Source organism: Zalophus californianus, chromosome 4, assembly GCF_009762305.2.
Source record: "Zalophus californianus isolate mZalCal1 chromosome 4, mZalCal1.pri.v2, whole genome shotgun sequence".
Lineage (NCBI taxonomy): Eukaryota > Metazoa > Chordata > Mammalia > Carnivora > Otariidae > Zalophus > Zalophus californianus.
Window position 1 is genome coordinate 53,118,541 of NC_045598.1, and position 20,320 is coordinate 53,138,860.

At 35.3% G+C, this 20,320-nt stretch overlaps 1 protein-coding gene across 5 annotated transcripts in view; it reads left to right on the forward strand.

Moving 5' to 3' along the window:
• RAVER2 (ribonucleoprotein, PTB binding 2) overlaps positions 1–20,320 on the forward strand; it is a 101,370-nt gene that overhangs the window by 64,625 nt on the left and 16,425 nt on the right. For all 5 annotated transcript variants that reach the window (XM_027570329.2, XM_027570124.1, XM_027570299.1 and 2 more), the window contains exons 10-11: positions 5,876–5,987; positions 7,531–7,667. In XM_027570329.2, the coding sequence (XP_027426130.1) occupies positions 5,876–5,987; positions 7,531–7,667 (249 nt within the window). The remainder of the gene's footprint in view (positions 1–5,875; positions 5,988–7,530; positions 7,668–20,320) is intronic.

Here is a 20,320-nt window from a genome sequence, read left to right on the forward strand (position 1 = left end):
TTTTATGGCTTCAGGTCTTATCTTTAAGTCTTTAATCCAATTTGAGTGAATTCTTACGTACGGGGTAAGTTCCTGGTCCAATCTCATTCTTTAGTGTGTAGACATCCAATTTTCCCAACACCACTTATTAGAGAAACTGTCCTTTCCCATTGTGAATTCTTGACTCCCTTGTCAAAGATTGATTGAGTACATGTGTGTGTGTTTATGTCTGCGCTATCTCATTTGATCATGGTATACAGTCTTTCAATGTATTGTTGAATTTGGACTGCTAGTATTTTGAGGATTTTTGCAATCTATGTTCATCAGGGATATTGGTCTGCAATTTTATTTTCTTGTAGTGTCCTTGTCTGGCTTTGGTCTGAAGGTGATGCTGACCTCATTAAATAAATTAGGAAGTGTTCCCTCCTCTTCAAATTTTTAGAAGAGTTTTAGAAGAAATGGCATTAATTTTTCCTTAAATGTCTGGTAGAATTCACCAGTGAAGCCATCTGGCCCTGATATTTTCATTGTTGGGAGGTTTTTGATTACTTCTTATTTCACTATTGGTCTGATAAGATTTTCTATTTCTTTATGATTTGGTCGTGGTAGGTTGAAAGTTTCTAGGAATTTATCCATTTTTTTTTTTTCTGGGTTATCCAGTTTGTTGGCATGTATTTCTTAGTAATAGTCTCTTACGATCCTTTATATTTCTGTGGTATCAGTTTGAATATCTCCTCTTTCATTTGTAACTATCTGAGTCCTCTCTTTTTCTCTTCGTTAGTCTAGTTAAAGGTTTCTCTATTTGTTTATCTCTTCAAAACCCCAACACTTAGTTTCACGGATCTTTCTAGTCTCTTTTATTTCTGTTCTAACCTTTTTATTTTCTCCTTTCTGCTAATTGTGGGCTTAGTTTGTTCTTCTTTTTCTAGTTCCTTGATGTGTAATGTTAGGTTGTTTGAAATCTTTCTTTTTTCTTCTTATAGGCATTGCTATAAACTTCCTTCTTAGAACTGCTTTTGCTGTATTCCATAAGTTTTCGTATGCTCTATTTCAATTTTCATTGGTCTCAAGATATTTTTTTACTTCTCTTTTGATTTCTTCTTTGACCTGTTGGTTGTTCAGGAGAGTGTTTAATTTTGTGTATCTGTGAATTCTCCAGTTTCCCTCCAGTTATTGATTTCTAGTTTCATACCATTGTCAGAACAATACTTGATATGATTTCAGTATTCTTAAATTTGTTCAGCCTTATTTTGTGGCCCAACATATGATCTATTTATTCTTTTTCTTTCTCTCTCTCTTTCTCACTTTCTGCTTCTGCTTTTGTTGTCAGACCCAAAAAAACCATTGGCAAATTCCATATCATGAAGCATTCTACCTAAGCCTTTAAGAGTTTTATAATTTTAGCTCTTGCATTTAGGTCTTTGATCTTTGAGTTAATTTTTGTATATGGTGTAAGGTGAGAATCTACTTTATCCTTTCACAGATATCCAGATATCCATGCGATATCCAGATTTCCCAGCACTTTTGTTGAAAAGACCGTCCTTTCCCCATTGAATAATCTTGACACTCTTGACAAAAATCATTTAGCCATATATGCGGGGACTTACTTCTGGGTTTTCTATTCTATTCCATTTGTCTGTATGTCTGTCTTTATGCCGGTACTACACTGTTGAGATTACTGTCCCCCCCCCGTTTTTTTTAGATTACTGAAGCTTTGTAGAAAGTTTGAAATCACAGAGTATGAGCCTTCCATTCTTGTATTCTTGTTCCTATTTTTCACTTTTTTCAACATTGTTTTGACTACTTGGGGTTTCTTGAAATTCCATATGAATTTTAGGGTGGGTTTTTCGTTTTCTGCAAAAAAAAAAAAGTTGGAATTTTGATAGGGCCTATATTGAATCTGTAGGTCACTCTGGTTAATACTGACATTTTTAACAGTGCATCTTCTAATCCATGAACATGGGATGCCTTTCCTTTTATTTGTCTTTTTTTTTTTTAAAGATTTTATTTATTTGACAGAGAGGTTTTTTTTTTAAAGATTTATTTATTTGACAGGTTTTTTTTAAAGATTTTATTTATTTGACAAAGTTTTTATTTATGTCTTTTAATCCAGCAATTTTTTTATCCAGCAATGTTTTACAATTTTTTTTTAAGATTTCTTTATTTTAAAGAGAGAGAGAGAGAGAGAGAGAGCAAGGGGAGGGGCAGAGGGAGAGTGAGAGAATCTCAAGCAGACTCCACACTGAGGACAGAACCACACATAGGGCTTGATCCCAGGACCCCAAGATCATGACCTGAGCTGAAACTAAGAGCTGGACACTCAACCGAGCCACCCAGGTGCCCCTGTTTTTAACATTTTTAATACTTAATACAGTATATTCAGAATATTAGTTCAAAATGTAATATGTACTGAGCTATTAAGATATTTTACATTCTTTGGTACTATTTGAGATTTAGTATATATTTTACATTCCACATACATCTCAGTTTAAACTATCCACATTTCTTATGCTCAGTAGTCATGTGTATCTAGTAGCTATCATATTGGACAGTGCAGTCTTGGATATTTTCATGGCTTAATCCCTCACTTTATTGGGATTTCTGCTTAAATATCACTTTCAGCCATGTTTTGTAGTTTTAAGTAAGTATTTTTCTTCCTTGGCTCAGTTATTCCTTTTTTGGGGGGGTGGTTCAGTTAATTCTTAAGTATTCTTTTTGATTCTGTTGTAAATGGAATTATTAATTTTCTTTTTGGATTGTTCATTGTTAGTGTGTAGAAATGTAACTGATTTCTGTATGTTGATTTTATACCCTGCAACTTTGCTGAATTCATTTATTCTAATAGTTTGTGTCTGTGTATGTGTAACATTTAGGGTTTTCATGCATCCGAAAGCAGAAATCACTTTACTTCTTCCACTCTGGTTTCGATGTCTTTTATTTCTTTTTCCTACTTAATTGGTCTAGCTAAAATTCCCATATTATGTTGAACAGACGTGGTGAAAGCAGACAGCTTTGTCTTGTTCTTGTTGTTAGAGGGAAGATTTCAGTCTTTCACCATTGAGTATGTTGCTCACTTTTCATATATAACTTCAGATACATTCAGGTAGCTTCCTTTTATTCCAACTTTGCTGAGTGTGATGAATTTTATTGTTTTAAAGATTTTATTTATTTATTTGAGTGAGAAAGAGAGCAAAAGCAGGGGAGCAGCAAAGGGAGAGGGAGAGGCAGGCTCCCTGATGAGCAGAGAGCCTGACGCAAGGCTCAATCCCAGGACCCTGAGATCATGACTTGAGCTGAAGGCAGATGCTTAACCTACTGAGCCACCCAGGTGCCCCAAGTGTTTTGAATTTTAATCACGAAAGCATGTTGAATTTTGTCAAATGCTTTTTCTGCATCAGCTGAGGTGATTATGTGTTTTTTTTTCCTCCATTCTGTTCATGTAGTGTATTATGTTGAATGACTTTTTTATATTGAATCGTCCTTGCATTCTAGGAATAAATCCCAGTTGGTTATGGTGTATAATCCTTTTAATAACCTACTGAATTTGGTTTGCTAGTGTTTTGTTGGTGGTTTTGGCACCAATATTTATAAGGGATATTAGTCTATAGTTCTCTTTCTTTTTTGTGGTGTCTGTCTGGCTTTGGTACTAGGACAATGCTGGAAGTATTCTCCATCAGTTTTGTGGAAGAGTTTGAGAAGAATTGGAGTTAATTCCTCTTTAAATGTTTTGTTGAATAGTGAGGTGAAGGAGCACATGTACCCCAATGTTTATAGCAGCAATGTCCACAATAGCCAAACTCTGGAAAGAGCCCAGATGTCCATCAACAGATGAATGGATAAAGAAGATGTGGTGTGTGTGTGTGTCTACACATACATACATACATACGTACAATGGAATATTACTGAGCCATCAAAATGAAATCTTGCCATTTGCAATGAGGTGGATGGAACTAGAGGGTATTATGCTAAGTGAAATAAGTCAGAGAAAGATAAATATCATAGGATTTCACTCATATGTTAAATTTAAGAGACAAAACAGATGAACATAGGAGAAGGAAGGAAAAATAAAGTAAGAAAATCAGAGAGGGAGAACCCATAAGAGACTCTTAACTCCAGGAAGCAAACTGAGTGTTGCTGGAGGGTAGGTGGGTGGGAGATGGGGTAACTGGGTGACGGGCATTAAGGAGGGCACTTGATGGAATCAGCCGTGGGTGTTATATGCAACTGATGAATCACTAAACTCTACCTCTGAAACTAATAATGCATTGTATGTTAATTAATTGATTTTAAGTTAAAAAATAAAAATAAATAAAAATAAATGTTTTGTTGAAATACCCAGTGAAGCCATGGGCTTTTGGGGGGGGGGGGCACACTGTATTTTTTTAAATTTTATAAGTGATTCTCTTTCATAGCTAGAGTTGAGAACCCCTGATAGGATAGAATCTGATTACCTTGGCAATCTAAGTACCTTAGAAACAAAATCTGAGAGTACTTTGCTGGCTATCTTTACTCGGTCACACTGAATTCTCTCTAGGCACTGTCTTTCCTCATGCTATACACTTTCCTTTGGCAAATATGTAATGGTTTTAGCTCCCACCTAGAATCTTATGGTTCCATCTTAGACTTCTTTTGAGCTATCATATCTACTTGACTGTGAATTCCTTAATGGTAGTATTCCTGTCTTACTCACTTTAATATTATCAATGCTTACCACAGTGCCTGGAGCATGGTAGACGTTGAGTAAGCATATTTGAATAGATAAATACATTTATATACATATCACAAGCAAATCTGGACTTCTGTGGGGCTTATGAAGATGTACAAGACAGATTTCTCAATCCAAATACAATAATATTGGCCAGATAAGGAAGAAATAAAAGGAGTTGTGGCTCTCAAATATAGAAATAAGCCCTTGAGATTACACTTCCTTCATTCTGTTCAGGGTACAAAATAAAAATTAATTTGAAATGAAAACTTAGCTGCTAGCTTTAATTATAGTAATCTGAATTGTCTTATTTAAAAATTTTTTACCAACAGAAAGTGAAAAGTAAAAAATTGTCTCAGAACAAAATGAAATGAGGGGAGCCTAGGTGACTCAGATGGTTAAGCATCTGCCTTTGGCTCAGGTCATGATCCTGGGGTCCTGAGATGGAACCCCACATCGGGCTCCCACCTCAGCGGGGAGTCTGCTTCTCCCTCTCCCTCTGCCCCTATCCCCTTGCTTGTGCTCTCTCTCTCTCTCTCTATCTCTCTGTCTCAAATGAATAAATAAAATCTTTAAAAAAATGATCTGAAGAATCAGCCTTTTCTTCTGTAAAAGAAATACTAGAACTCTTACAGCTAGTTATATAAAATTTACTGATATATTTTCAAGAAATGTGAATTTCTAGGGTTATCTTGTAAATTGTGGATTTGGATTTTATTAAATCCATTTATTTTGTTTGGTATTATTTTTAGAACCAGAGATAAGTAAGCTTTCCTTTATCATTTGGCTATAGCCATATACTATAAAATAAAAATCTTAATAAGAAAATGTAGATAACAGTATTTCTGGAAATAAGATATGGGATTCATTTTTTCTTGTGAAGTTGAATTATCTCCTAGTTCAAATGAGAAGGATTTACAAGAAGGCCTTTAATTCTTTCATTTCTAAAGTTCTATGGTTCTGGAATAGCTTTGAAAAAAACTAATTGAAAAAGTAATAGCAAGTGGAATGTGATCATTTTAATCAATATCCAGAAATATTCCATAACTTCATATGTTCAAACATTAAGTTCCACAAATTTTATTACACTAAACTAGATTTATTGAAGAATAAATAAATCTCTACTCTTTCTGCATTTTTATTTTCCTCTAGCTCTGATTAAACACCTACTGTTTTGTTTTTGATAAATAGATTGCCTCTAAGAATCAGACTTCACTGTTGGGAGAACCACCAAAAGAAATACGGCTCAGTAAAAATCCATACTTGAACTTGGCAAGTGTGTTGCCCAGTGTGTGCTTATCATGTAAGTGAGAGCTCAGTATTAATATTTTGGAGTTATATTAAATACTTTCCATAATCAGTTTTACTTTAATTGAATGGAAGTAAATAATGCTTATTGGCCATGAATGCCTAAATTATGACCCCAGTCTTTAAAGAATAACTAAAGTTAAGACACTTAAAATGCATTCAAATTATTTAAGGAAAAATCTTTTGTAACATTTTATTAAGAATATAATCAATTTATTATTGAATAATAATAGAAAATAATCGGGTAAGGGAATTAATGGCAATACTATGTTTTACTCTATAGAGAATAATTTCTATTCTAAATCTATTTCTAAAATAGAGGTTTAAACCTCTGCATATCTCATATATCCAGAATATTTGCAAAGTGCCCCCAAAATATGTGAGCTAATGATAATTGGCAGAAATTGAACTCTTACTTACTTTTTTGGAAGACCTTCTCAGGCCTTTAATTAAGGTAAATTAATTATCAAATATAGTTTTAAGGGAAAATCGCAAATGTGGTATGCTCTAGGCACTAGGATATTCACTACAATGTTGGTTGTCAGTAGTGTAACTGAAAAGTGCCTTAAAGTTCATCAATAGGGGAATGGTTAAATAAAAAATAATTCATCATAAAATGGAATACAATACAACTCTTTGTTATAGTTGAGGGAGAGTTACATGTACCAATATGAAATTACCTCTAAAGCAAATTAAATGGAAAAAGCAAATGTGTGCATAAAATGATTCCATTTACGTTTGTTTAAAGCTATATATCCTTATGTGTATATATTTAATGTGTAAATACACGCAGTAAATCTGGGAAAATAAATTCTAAACTGTTACCTCTAGGAAAATAGAATTGAAAGAAAAGAAATGAAAGATTTTAATATATATTCTCTATGTTTTATAAAGTATCCTCTTGAACCTAGACATTAATTTGTAATTTTTTAAAAGAGCCAGAAAAAAATTTAATATGCTTCTCCTATACCTACTACATTTTTATCTGGTCTAAAAATTGATGGTTACGGGGCGCCTGAGTGGCTCAGTCGTTAAGCGTCTGCCTTCGGCTCAGGTCATGATCCCGGGGTCCTGGGATCGAGCCCCACATGGGGCTCCCTGCTCTGCGGGAAGCCTGCTTCTCCCTCTCCCGTCCCCCCTGCTTGTGTTCCCTCTCTCGCTGTGTCTCTCTCTGTCAAATAAATAAATAAAATCTTTAAAAAAAAATAAAAAAATAAAAACTGATGGTTACAACTATTGCATTAACAAGAATGATTAGTTTACATTTTGTTTGCCTCTTTTAGAGATTAGACACATATCTTAAAAATATTTCCATCAAAATTATTTATCCATAAGGCAAACTTCCATTTTCAGTTGCTTTAAATGAACAAGACAACATCATATACTATATATTCTTCTCCTGGGGATAAGAAATATAGATACATACTGGCAAATGAAAATCTGTGTTCTGTTTGGGAATATGTTGAATTAATGAGTTTTGTATTTTGTTTATAACAAAACAACTTTTAGCTAAAAATATTATTGATGTTTGCCTTTAGCCCCTGCAAGTAAAACCACCCTACAGAAGACTGGAATTGCAAGCAATATTCTGGATGCAATCTCTCAGGGAAATGAATCACAGCACACATTGGAAAAGTGCATTTCTTATTCTCAACCTTTTGGTGATTATGCACAGGTAAATAAATGATTCTCGGGTTTTGATGATATCTAGAAAAATTGGTTCAACTATATATTGAGTTCACTGAATATGAAATTGTGATTCCTGTAATATCATAGGTAAGTACAGTTGCGCTCATCTACACAATATCCCTTGCTCATTTGGGATTTTAGGACATGTTCAAGACATGTATCGTTTTGCGCTAGATATTTACCTCTCGGTGTTTACACTAGTGGTCAACAAACTATAGACCAAATCCAGCCCACTGCCTGTTTTGTAAAAGAAGTTTTACTGGAATACAGCCACACCCATTCATTTACATATTGTCTATGGTGCTGTTGTACCACAATGGTAGCACTGAATAGCTGCAGTGAAGACTATGTGACCCACAAGATTAAATATTTGCCATCTGGCTCTCTACAGAAAAACTGCGGACTTGTGGTCTATACCAATGTACACCTGACTAAGGAACTCAAGGAAATGCCTCTATTCTTCACCACTGTTTATTGATTACAGACACACGACCGTAATTATAGGCGCTGTTAGGCTAACATTTAAACCAATCAGTCACTAACGTAAAAAGTATTATATTCCAAAGATATATTGTGCCATACTTAAATATGTCAATTTTACTTTGGCCTTTTATCCCTCAGGTTATTCTCAGTGGCTTAAGCTGAGAGTATATATTATGGTAGCAGTATATGATGATAAAATTGTGGGAGTCTTATAATTACTATTCTGATATGGATTCTTTCTTATTTCTCAGCACATCAGCTTCTCAGCTCTGCCCTATCTGTGGGAGCAATGCTTCCACTCTGATTTCCTTGGAGCACCTGTGTTTGCCTCATCTGTCTCTAATAACCTTTAGAAAAGAAAACCTGTGTGAATTCGGTTGCAACAATTGATGCCTCCTTATGCTTTTATGATAGGATACTAGAAACACAGGTGAAATAGATTCTGTAAAAATGATACAGCTGGATATTAGAATTATATGTAATGAAGTCTCTTACATAACTGTGGAAAAGATGGAGAAATACAGGTTGGAAAATGATGTAATTAGGTGCCAGCAGACCTATATCCAAGGAATGGTAATCATGAATTAATACAAATACAACCTGGAAAACATTCCCTCATATAGACTTTTCATAAGACTCCATTTTTATTCTTTTATTAGTTAACAATTTAATCAAGGTAAGGACATTGTCTGCTACTTGTTTTTACAGGTGACAAAATCCAAAGAAATTATCAGATGTGTAAAATCATTTATAAATAATATATAGTTCTGTAAATTAGAAACAGCCTAAATTTCCAACAATTTATAAGACTAAGTAAACAAATTATGTCATATTTATTCCATAAATACAATGCAAATATTAAAGATCAGGTAAAACACTATGTAAACTCATGGTAAATGTTTCATAATTTGTTAATTTAAAAAAATTTATAAATTATAGTCCTGTACAATTCTAATTTTTTGTTCCTTTACAAGGAGCAAAATTTACTTTTATAAACAGGAGGAAGCACAATAAACTTAAAAAAATTTTTTAAATATGTATGATTTAATAACTTTTTAATTTTTTTATCACTTTATTTTATCATGATAAGCATATGCTTTAACCCCATCCCCCATTTCCCCCACCCACCTCCCCTCTGATAACCAGTTTATTCTCTATAGTTAAGAGTCTGTTTCTTTGTCTCTCTTTTTCCCTTTGCTCGTTTGTTTTGTTTCTTAAATTCCACATAGGGAATGAGTGAGATCATATGGTATTTGTCTTTCTTTGACTTCTATTGCTTAGCTTTATACATGCTAGCTCTACCCATGTTGTTGCAAATGGCAAGATTTCATTCTTTTTATGGCTGAATAATATTCCATTGCATATATATACCACATCTTCTTTATCTGTTCATCTATCAGTGGACACTTCACTGTTTCCATAGTTTGGCTACTGTAAGTAATGCTGCAGTAAACATAGGGTTGCACGTATCCCTTTAATTAGTGCTTTTGTATTTTGGGGGTAAATACCTAACGGGTGCAATTCCTGGATTATACGGGTTCTATTTTTAATATTTTGAGGAATCTCAAAAATACTGTTTTCCAGATTGCACCAGTTTGCATTCCCACCAGCAGGGCATGCGGGTTCCTTTTTCTTCATATCCTTGCTAATACTTGTTTTTCATTTTAGCCATTGTGACAGGTGTGAGGTGATACCTCATTGTAGTTTTGATTTGCATTTCCCTGTGATAAGTGATGTTGAACATCTTTTCACGTGTCTGTTAGCCATCTGTATGTCTTCTTTGGAAAAATGTCTGTTCATGTCTTCTGCCCATTTCTTAAATGGATTATTTGTTTTTTTGTATGTGTGTTGAGTTGTATCAGTTCTTTGTATATTTTGGATACTAACCCTTTATCAGATATGTCATTTGCAAATATCTTCTCCCATTCAGTAGGCTGCCTTTTAGTTTTGTTGATTGCTTCCTTTGCTGTGCAGAAGCTTTTTATTTTGATGTAGTCTGAGTAGTTTATTTTTGCTTTTATTTCTCTTGCCTCAAGAGACATTTAGAACAGTGTTGATGTGGCCGATGTCAGAGAGATTACTGCCTGTGTTCTCTTCAATGATTTTTATGGTTTCAGGCCTCACATTTCGGTCTTTAATCCATTTGGAGTTTATTTTTGTGTCTGGTGAAATAAAGTGGTCCAGTTTCATTCTTTTGCCTGTTGCTGTGGTTTTCCCCCAACACTATTTGTTGAAGAGACTGTCTTTTCCCATTGTATATTAATTCTTCCTCTGTTGAAGATTAATTGACCATATAATTGTCTGGCATAATTGTGGGTTTATTTCTGGGCTTTCTCTTCTATTCTGTTGATCTGTGTGTCTGTTTTTATGCCAATACCATACTGTTTTAATCACTACCGCTTTATAATATAACTTGAAATCTGGAATTTTGATACCTTCAGGTTTGTTTTCCTTTTCAAGACTGCTTTGACTATTTGAGGTCCTTTGTGGTTCCATACAAATTTCAGGATTGTTCTAGTTCTGTGAAAAATGCTCTTGGTATTTAATAGGGATTGCATTAAATCTGTAGATTGCTTTGGGTAGTATGGACATTTTAACAGTATTGGTTCTTCCAATCCGTGAGCGTGGAATGTCTTTCCATTTCTTTGCCTTGTCTTAAATTTCTTTCATTGGTATTTTATAGCTTTCAGAATTCAGGTCTGTCTTTGGTTAGCTTTATTCCTAGATATTTAATGTATTTGGTGCAATTGTAAATAGGATTTTTTGTTTGTTTGTTTTGTTTTTGTTTTTGTTTTTAAGATTTTATTTATTTGACAGAGAGAGACAGCGAGAGCAGGAACACAAGCAGGGGGAGTGGGAGAGGGAGAAGCAGGCTTCCCACGGAGCAGGGAGCCTGAGGTGGGACTCGATCCCAGGACCCTGGGATCATGACCTGAGCTGAAGGCAGACGCTTAACGACTGAGCCACCCAGGCGCCCAATAGGATTGTTTGTTTTTATTTTCAATTTCTGCTGCTTCATTATTAGTGTATAGGAATGCAACAGATTTCTGTACATTGATTTTGTACCTTGCAAATTTACTGAATTCATTTATCAGTTCTAGTAGTTTTTTGGTGGAGTCTTTAAGGTTTTCTGTGTATAGTATCATGTCATCTGCAAATAGTGAAGGTTTTACTTCTTCCTTACCAATTTAAATACCTTTTATTTCTTTATGTTGTCTTAATGCTGTGGCTAGGATTTGCAGTACTATGTTGAATAAAAATGATGAGAGTGGACATGCTTGTCTTTTTCCTGATCTTAGGGGAAAAGCTCTCAGTTTTTCCCCATTAAGTATGATGTTTGCTGTGGGTTTTTCAAATAAGGCCTTTATTATGTAAACATATGTTCCCTCTAGACCTACTTTGCAGAGAGTATTTTTATTATGAATGAATGTTGTACTTTGTCAAATGCTTTTTCTGCATCTATTGAAATGATCATATGTTTTTTTTATCCTTCCTAGATGTGACATGTCACAGTGATTGTTTTGTGAATATTAAACCACCCTTTCATCTGGGAATAAATTCCACTTGATCATGATACATGATTTTTTTAAATATATTTTTGGATTCAGTTTTCTTATATTTTGTTGAGGATTTTTGCATCTATATTCATGAGAGATATTGGCCTATTGTGTTCTCTCTCTCTCTCTCGTAATTTTTATTGTTTGTGGTGTCTTTATCTGATTTTGGTAACAGGGTGATACTGGCCTCATAAAAAGAACTTAGAAGTTTTCCTTCCTCTTCTATTTTTTGGAATCATTTGGTAGGAATCGGCATTAACTCTTTTTTAAATGTTTGGTAGAATTCACCTGTGAAGCTGTCTGGTCCTGGACTGTTGTTTTCTTGGGAGTTTTTTGATTACTGGTTCAATTTCCTTATCAGTACCTGGTCTGTTCAGAATTTATCCATTTCTTCTAAGTTGCCCAATCTGTTTGGCATATAGGCTTTTGTAATATTCTGTTAGAATTGTTTGTATTTCTGTGGTATTGGTTGTTATTTCTCCTCTTTCATTAGTAATTTTGTTTATTTGGTCTTTCTGTCTCTCTTTCTAATGGGTCTTGCTAAGAGTTTATCAATTTTGTTGATCTTCTGAAAGAAACAGCTCCTGATTTCATTGAACTCTTTTTTTTTAGTTTCTGTATCATTTATTTCTGCTCTGATCTTTATTATTTCATTCCTTTTGCTGGGTTTGGGGTTTGTTCTTCTTTTTCTAGCTTCTTTAGGTGTAAGGTGAGGTTGTTTGTGATTTTGCTTCTTGAAGTAGGGCTGTGTTGCTATAAACTTCCTCTTAGAACAGCTTTTGCTGCATCCCAAAGATTTTGGACCATTGTGTTTTCATTTTCATTTGTTTTCATGTAATTATTGATTTTTTTCTTTGATTTCTGGTTGACCCACTCATTGTTTAGTAGCATGTTATTTAACCTGCATGTATTTGTGCCCTTCCCAGATTTTTTCTTGTGATTGATTTCTAGTTTCATAGCATTATGGTCAGAAAAGATGCATGGTATGACTTTGATCTTTTGAATTTGTTGAGGCTTGTTTTGTGGCCTAACATGTGATCTATTCTGGAGAATGTTCCATGTGTGCTTGAAAAGAATGTGTATCCTGTTTTAGGATGGAGTGTTCTGAATATGTCTGTTAAATCTATCTGGTCCAATGAGTCATTCAAAATGATTGTTTCCTTATTGATTTTCTGTTTGGTTGATCTGTCCATCAATGTAAATAGGGTGTTAAGGTCCCCTACCATTACTGTATTACTATTAATTTTTCCTTTATGTTTGTTATTAACAGTTTTATGCATTTGGGTTCTCCCATGTTGGGTGCATATATATTTACAATTGTTATATCCTCTTCTTGGATTGTCCCCTTTATTCTTATACAATGTCCTTTTTTGTCTCTTGTTACAGTCTTTGTTTTAAAGTCTATTTTTCTGATATAAGCATTGCTACCCTGACTTTGTTTTACATGATAAATATTTCTCCATCCCCTCACTTTAAATCTGCAGATGTCTTTTGGTTTGAAATGACTCTCTTGTAGGCAGCAGAGAGATGGATCTTGTTTTTTTAATCCATTCTGACACCCTATGTCTTTGGATTGGAGCACTTAGTCCATTTACATTCAAAGTAATTATTGATAGACATGTATTTATTGCCATTTTATTATTTGTTTTGTGGTTGTTTTTTAAATAGATTTTCTCCAATCCTTCTCTTGCACCCTCTCATGGTTTATTGGCTTTCTTTAGTGATATATTTGGATTTCTTTCTCTTTATTTTTGCATATCTATTACTGGGTTTTGATTGTGATTACCATTAGGTTTGTATATAACATCTTCTGCATATAGCAATCTATATGAAGTTGATGGTCACTTAAGTTTAAACCCATTCTTTACTCCTCTCCCTACCCCCAGCCCCCCACATTTTAGGTATATGGTGTCATATTTTACATCCTTTTATTTTAGGAATCCCTTGACCAATTTTTACAGATATATTTATTTTTAATGCTTTTGTGTTTTTTACTCTTCATTCTCTATGGTTTTCCTTTCCATTCAAAGAGTCTTCTTTAATATTCTTGTAGGACTCATTTAATGGTCATGAACTCCTTTAGTTTTGTTTGTATGAGAAACTCTTTACTCTTTTTCTATTCAGAATGATAGCCTTGCTGGATAGAGTATTCTTGGTTGCACTTTTTTTTTCTTTCAGCACTTTAAATATATCATACCACTCTCTTCTGTCCTGCAGAGTTTCTATTGAAAAATCCTGATAATGTTATGGAGTTTCCCTTGTATGTAACTGTCTTCTTTTCTCTTGTTGCTTTTAAGACTTTTTCTTTATTGTTACTTTTTGCCATTTTAATTACTTTGTGTCTTGGTGTGGACCTCCTTGGGTTGAATTTTGGGGGAGGCTCTTTGTGCCTCCTGAATCTGGATATCTGTTCCCTCCCCTAGATTAGGGAAGTTTTCAGCTAGTATTTCTTCAAATAAGTTTTCTGCCACCTTATCTCTCTCCTTCTGAGATCTCTGTAATACAAATGTTATTATGCTTGATGGAATCACTGAGTTCCCTACAACAATTCTCAATTTGCATAATTTTCTTTCCTCTCCTTTGCTCAATTTGGTTACTTTCCATTACTCTGTGTTGCATGTCATTAATTCATTCCTCTGCTTCATCTAGCCTGCTATTTATTCCATCAAGTGGATTTTTAATTTCATTTATTGTGTTCTTGATCTCTGATTGGTTCTTTTTCAATCTCTGTGTTAAGGGTCTCATTGATGTCCTCTTTTCTCCAGTCCAGGGAGTATCTTTGTGATTATTACTTTATATTCTCTATCAGGCACATTATTTATATATGTTTCACTTTGGTCTCTTACTGTGGTTTGGTTTCATATGGGAGATTTTTCACTGTCTCCTCATTTTGTTTGACTTTGTCTGTTTCTCTGTGTTAGGAAAGTCAGCTACTTCTTTTGCTCTTAACAATAATAGCTTTATGAAGAATAGATCCTGTAGTGCCCTCAATGCCATGTTCCCTGTTCCCCTTGACCTGGCCCTTTAGGGAGTATCTCCTACGTGTGTTGCGTGTGCTATGCTGTTGAGTCTTGGCCTCTTTTTCCTTCAGTTCAGTTCTCTGCAGAGGCTCTCTTTGCCTATTGTAGGCAGCAAGGTGTGCGGTGGTTTGCTTGCTAAATGAGACATGCCACTGCCGGAACTAGGTCCCACAAAACACACAGGTCTGGAGATGTGGTGTTGGCAGAGTTTTCCCTGGTCTTCTGGGGAAGAGGCCCACAGTGCCAGGAATGAGGCGTGTATGACTGGGAAGGGTGGATCCACTGAAGGGTGGGGTGGGGGAGTGGTGGTGGAGGGAAGGGTTTGGTGTAAGCAAGTCAGGTAAGGAGTGTTCCTACCGCACTGGTTCCTGCAGATAGCCCTTGTTTATGCTGGGGGAAAGGGAGGGAATGATGCCTGCCACCTCCTTTGTTCCTGGATGGGTCTCATGCTCCCTGTCTCTCCAGGCCATGCTCTGAGATGAGAAATCACTGTCCTTCCTGTCTGCCCCCAAAGTTTTCAAACTGCTGGTTCTACACTGTGTCTGCATGGGCAGTTTGTCATCCTGTCTTTTTAAGGGGAGGGCTTGGCTTCCTAACACCATCCAGGCTCTCCAAGAGCCTGCTGACTTTTAAAATTCCAGGCTTTAAGTCCTGCTGGTTTTCAGAACTCACGAAATTTGGCCCTCTCAATTGCAAGAGGCAAATACTATGGAGATTCATCCTCCCCCTTTGTGAGCTCCCCACTGTGAAAGTCTTTGTTCTGCCTTTCTCTGCACCCCTGGCTCCTTCCCCGCTGTGGATGGCCACAGTCCCTCTCACTCCAGAGCCATGTCTTCGCCCTTCTTCCTTCTTCATTGTGGGCTCTTCCTGCCTTGAGTTGTGGAGTTCTGCCAGTCATCAGCTTATTTCCCAGGTTATTTACACTGATAAAGGTGTTATGTATTTGTATCCATGGGACAAGGTGAACTTTAGGGTCCTCCTACTCTGCCATCTACCCAGCCAACCTGTATGATTTAATTTTTTAAAGTTAATATTTCCCTTACCATCTCATTTATTTCACTTTTGAAATTTGTTCTGCTTTTCTCATTAACAGATTTGCTTATTAGATTACTGTTGTTTATTGTATACTTATCCACAGAAAGACCCTTTTCTATTTACACGTGGAGAAATTCTGTGATAAAGATGCCTTTTACTTGCCAGTCTTCCTTCTGCCTCTATCCTTGCTGACCCAGAGACACTGTGGAGGTGTGAATCTTCCCTGGATTTATCATCCTCTGGGACAGTCCCTGCTTCTACGTTGTGTGTGTTCATCAAGTGAGATTTGTTCTCAGTCTTGTGTTCTTTCCTCCTTGGGAAGTGAACTTAACTAGATGTTACTAATGGAATAAAGTAACTAGAAAAAAAAGTGGTCATGTTTTAGAAATTCCTTCCATTCCTTCTATTCTATGTTGGAATGGAGGAAGAGGTCTAAGGAAAAGAAACCAACATTTTTTGTTTTAGTTTTAACGTGTGCTCTGTGCTTTGCAATATAAACATTTGACCTTTCTAACAACCCTGTGAGACTACCTCCATAATACAAGTAGAAAATCATAGAGAATTTAATCATCTTTGTAAGTTTATGCAGTCAGCAAACAATTTCTATGATAACAAAGTCTGCATGATTTTCATTATGCCATGGAGAAGTTTCTTCAGGCATGGAAGTAGTGTTTCATAGAAACCGTTTCTTTATTTCTTTTGTGTCAGCCCTGTGCATAAGGATTAGGAAATGAATGTATCAAGGTATAGATGGATATAATCCTTATTTCCAGAAAAACTATTACATTTAAATATCCTACCTGGTATTCCAACATTGGCGAAGTTGCTTATATCAGATTATTCCCCCTGCAGATAACCATTATTAAAACTGGACTAAATAGAGAGAAACAACTATTTGAAGGCCCTGGGGTGTGATCAAAAGTAGGCGGAAGCTAAAGGAGGGAGTTAGTCCTTGAAGGAGGAAACTGCCCTGGATGAGATTTGTCCTTTTGCCTAATACCACCCGTAGTCAATGTTCTTGCTGGCTGCGGGAGTCAGAGCAGAGTTGAGAACCCCTAGCAAGGATGAAAAGCAAGCACGAACTCCCTGAGAAAGGGGGTGGCTTAGGAAGGAGCCTCAAAATCTCTGTGTAAACTCAGCTGAAATACACTTGTCTGACCTTTGAACCATGTTTGTGAGGGAGATTTCAATCCTGAACGAACTGGGAAAGGATTCAGTTCCTCCCCTGCACAGAAGTTTGAGTTTGAATTCAGCAAAGTTATCTCCTTCTTACAACAAAAATCAACAGTCTTTAGAGGAAGGTTATGTATCTATGGTTTTTATGATATATCATCTATAATCAGTAAATGAAACTCCTAGATAGTTGAAGAAACAAGAAATGGGAACCACAATTAAGAAGTAAAGTCATATACAGAAACGGACCCCAAGATGACCCAGATGTTGGTCTTAGTAGACAAGGATTTATTTAAAGCAGCTGTTATCTGTTCAAGAACCTAAGGAAAATACAGTCATAACGAACAGATAGGGATTTTCAGCAAGAAATGTAAACTAAAAAAGAAGTATAGAAACTATCCAAATGAAAAGTGTAGTATCTGGGGGAAAAAAATAAAAACAATGGTTGGGCTTAGCGAGACTGGAGAAAACAGGAAAAAAAGTTTCAATTAATGTGAAGATAAAAATAATTCAATATGGAGAACAGAAGTGACAGAAAATCAGTGGACAGATCCCAAAGACCTGAGGGATGATACCAAGCAGTCTAAAATGTGTGTAATTGTAGTCCCAGGAGGAAAGGGAAAAGATAATGTGACATGAAATATTTTGAAAAAATAATGGTAAAAAATTTCCTAAATTTGGTTTAAAAAACCTCCAGATCTAACAGGCTCCGACACATCCCCTACAAAGCAGGATAAATAAAAAGAACATTTTACCTAGACACATCAGTTAATATAATTCTAAAGAGGGTATCTTGAAAGCAACCAGATAAAAATGTTCATTATTCTTAAGGTAGAGTTTCTCAGCCTTGGCTCTGTTGGCCTTGTGGGCTGGGTAATTGTCTGTAGGAGAAGCTGCCCTGTGCATTTTAACATATTTAGCAGGATCTTTGTCCTCTACCCAATAGATTGATCCTCATTGAGAACTACAGTGTTAAAACAACTGGTAAATATGTGGGTAAATAAAATACTATATATTTTCTCTTAATTTATTTAAAAGCAAAATTATAACATTGTAGTGTGGGGTTTATAATGTTCATAGATACAACATATTTGATAATAGTATAAGGTGAATGAAAGTACGGTTGTGGGGTTATTCAAATGTACATTTTATGTAAAATTTTACATTACATTTTACATGAAGTAGAACAGTAACCCTGAGTTGTCTGTGATAAGTTATGGAAAACATTGTCCTCCATAGAGCTACCATTTTAAAACAAAATACAAAACAGTACACCTAAAATGTCAATAGTTTAGTTATGATGGAATTCTAAGAACATTTGATTAAGCCAAAAAATGTCAGGAAAGGAAAAAAAAACACAGGATGAATAGAAAACAAATAACTAGGCAGGAAATCTAAATTGAATGATAATAGTTAAATAAAAATGGAGTGCATGCTCCAATTAAAACAAAGAGATTGTCAGGATAAGGCTTGAAAATATACCTCTTCTATTCAACATTTTATGGGAGGATTTAGTGCAGCTAGGGTTTTTAAAAAGGGTATAATGGGGCACTTAGGTGGCACAGTCTGTTAAGCATCTGACTCTTGATTTTTGGCTTGGGTCATGATCTCAGGGTCATGAGATCGAGTCCCTGCATCGGGCTCCTGTTGGGCTCTGTGCTGGATGTGGAGCCTGCTTAAGATTCTCCCTCTCCCTCTCCTCTCCACCTCCTGTTTGCACACTGTCTCTCAAAAAATTAAATTAAAAAAGGGCATAAAATGGGAAGGAAAAGTAAAAATGTCTCTCTTTGTATGAGTGTTTACATGAAAAATCCCCCTAAAAAGCAATCATTAAAACTAATAAACAAACTTTGCAAAGTCACAAGATAGAGGGCAATATGCAAAAATCAATAGTTTCTGTGTCAAGCAGCAAACAATTGGAAAAAAAATTTTTTTAATTTACAACAGCGTCAAACATGAAATATGTAGCAATAAGCAGATTTATAGGGACAATGAAAACTACAAGACATTGCCGTGAGAAATGAAAGATGCCTATGAATGGAGAGCTATCCCATGTCAGTGAATTGGAAGACTTAATATTGGTAATATATTGGTTCTCTCCAAACTGATCTATAGATTGTGTTATCCCAACCAGTTTCTCAGTAGCCATTTTCTCAAATAGAAATTGACAAGGTGATTTTTAAAGTTTGTATTAAAATGCAAAGGAAGCTAAAATCTTATGAGGAACACAGCTCGAGGACTTCCTCTATAATGCTTCAAGAGGTACTATAAAGTCATAACCATCCGGCAGTACTGTGTGGGCATAATGATAGGCATATAGATCACTAGAACAGAACAGAGTCCAAATATAGGCCCGTACATAAATGATAAACTGATTTTTGACCAAAATGCCTAAACAATTAAATAGGCAAAGAACAGAAATGTTGTTAGAACAACTGATTATCCATATTGGAAAACATGAAGCTGACTTTTGCCTCAAACCATGCTCTAAAATCGGTACCCTCATACATTGCTGGGAGGGAATTAAAATGGTGCAGCTGCTTTGGAAAAATTTGGCAGTTCCTCAAAATGTTAAACACACAGTTACCATAGGACCTAGGAATTTCACTCCTACATATGGACCCAAGAGAACTGAAAATGTAGGTCTATACACAAAGTTGGGCATTAATTTTCATAGCAGCATTATTCATCGTAGCCAAAAGGGAAATGACCCGCATGTCAATCAGTTGATGAATGAATAAAGAAGCTATGGCATATCCATACAATGCAACGTTATGTTCTATAAAAGGAATGGAATACTAATCTTTGTCACAGCATGGATGAAACTTGAAATCATTATGCTAAGTGAAATAAGCCAGACATGAAAGGTCACATATTATATGATCCCATTTATATGAAATGTCCAGAATAGACAAATTCATAGAGAACATGAACAGTTACTGGGGGTCAGGGAAGTAGGAGTTGTGGAGTAACTGTTAACAGGTACAGGGCTTCTTTTGGAGTGATGAAAATATTCTGGAATTAGATTGTGGTGATGGTTGTGCAACCTTGTGAGTATCAGCAAATGTTGGACTCTAATTAAAAAAACAAAAGCCTAACTGTACTAAATAGAGGGTAGCATTTTCCCTCAGTGTTTTAGAGATCCTGAAAGTATATAATGATAGGAAAACAAGTTAAATTAATTACAGATCTAGTTCTAATCAAAAAACAATTTAAAATGGTCTACGCATCCTGTTTCTTTAGTTGATTATAATAATGGGGTAGTGCCATTGAGCCATAGTTATTTTCTCAAAAAGTGCATTTCTTAAATATTCTCTTATTGAGAAAAGTTAAAAATAGATGTAGTTAAAAATTTACAGTAACACTCGAGC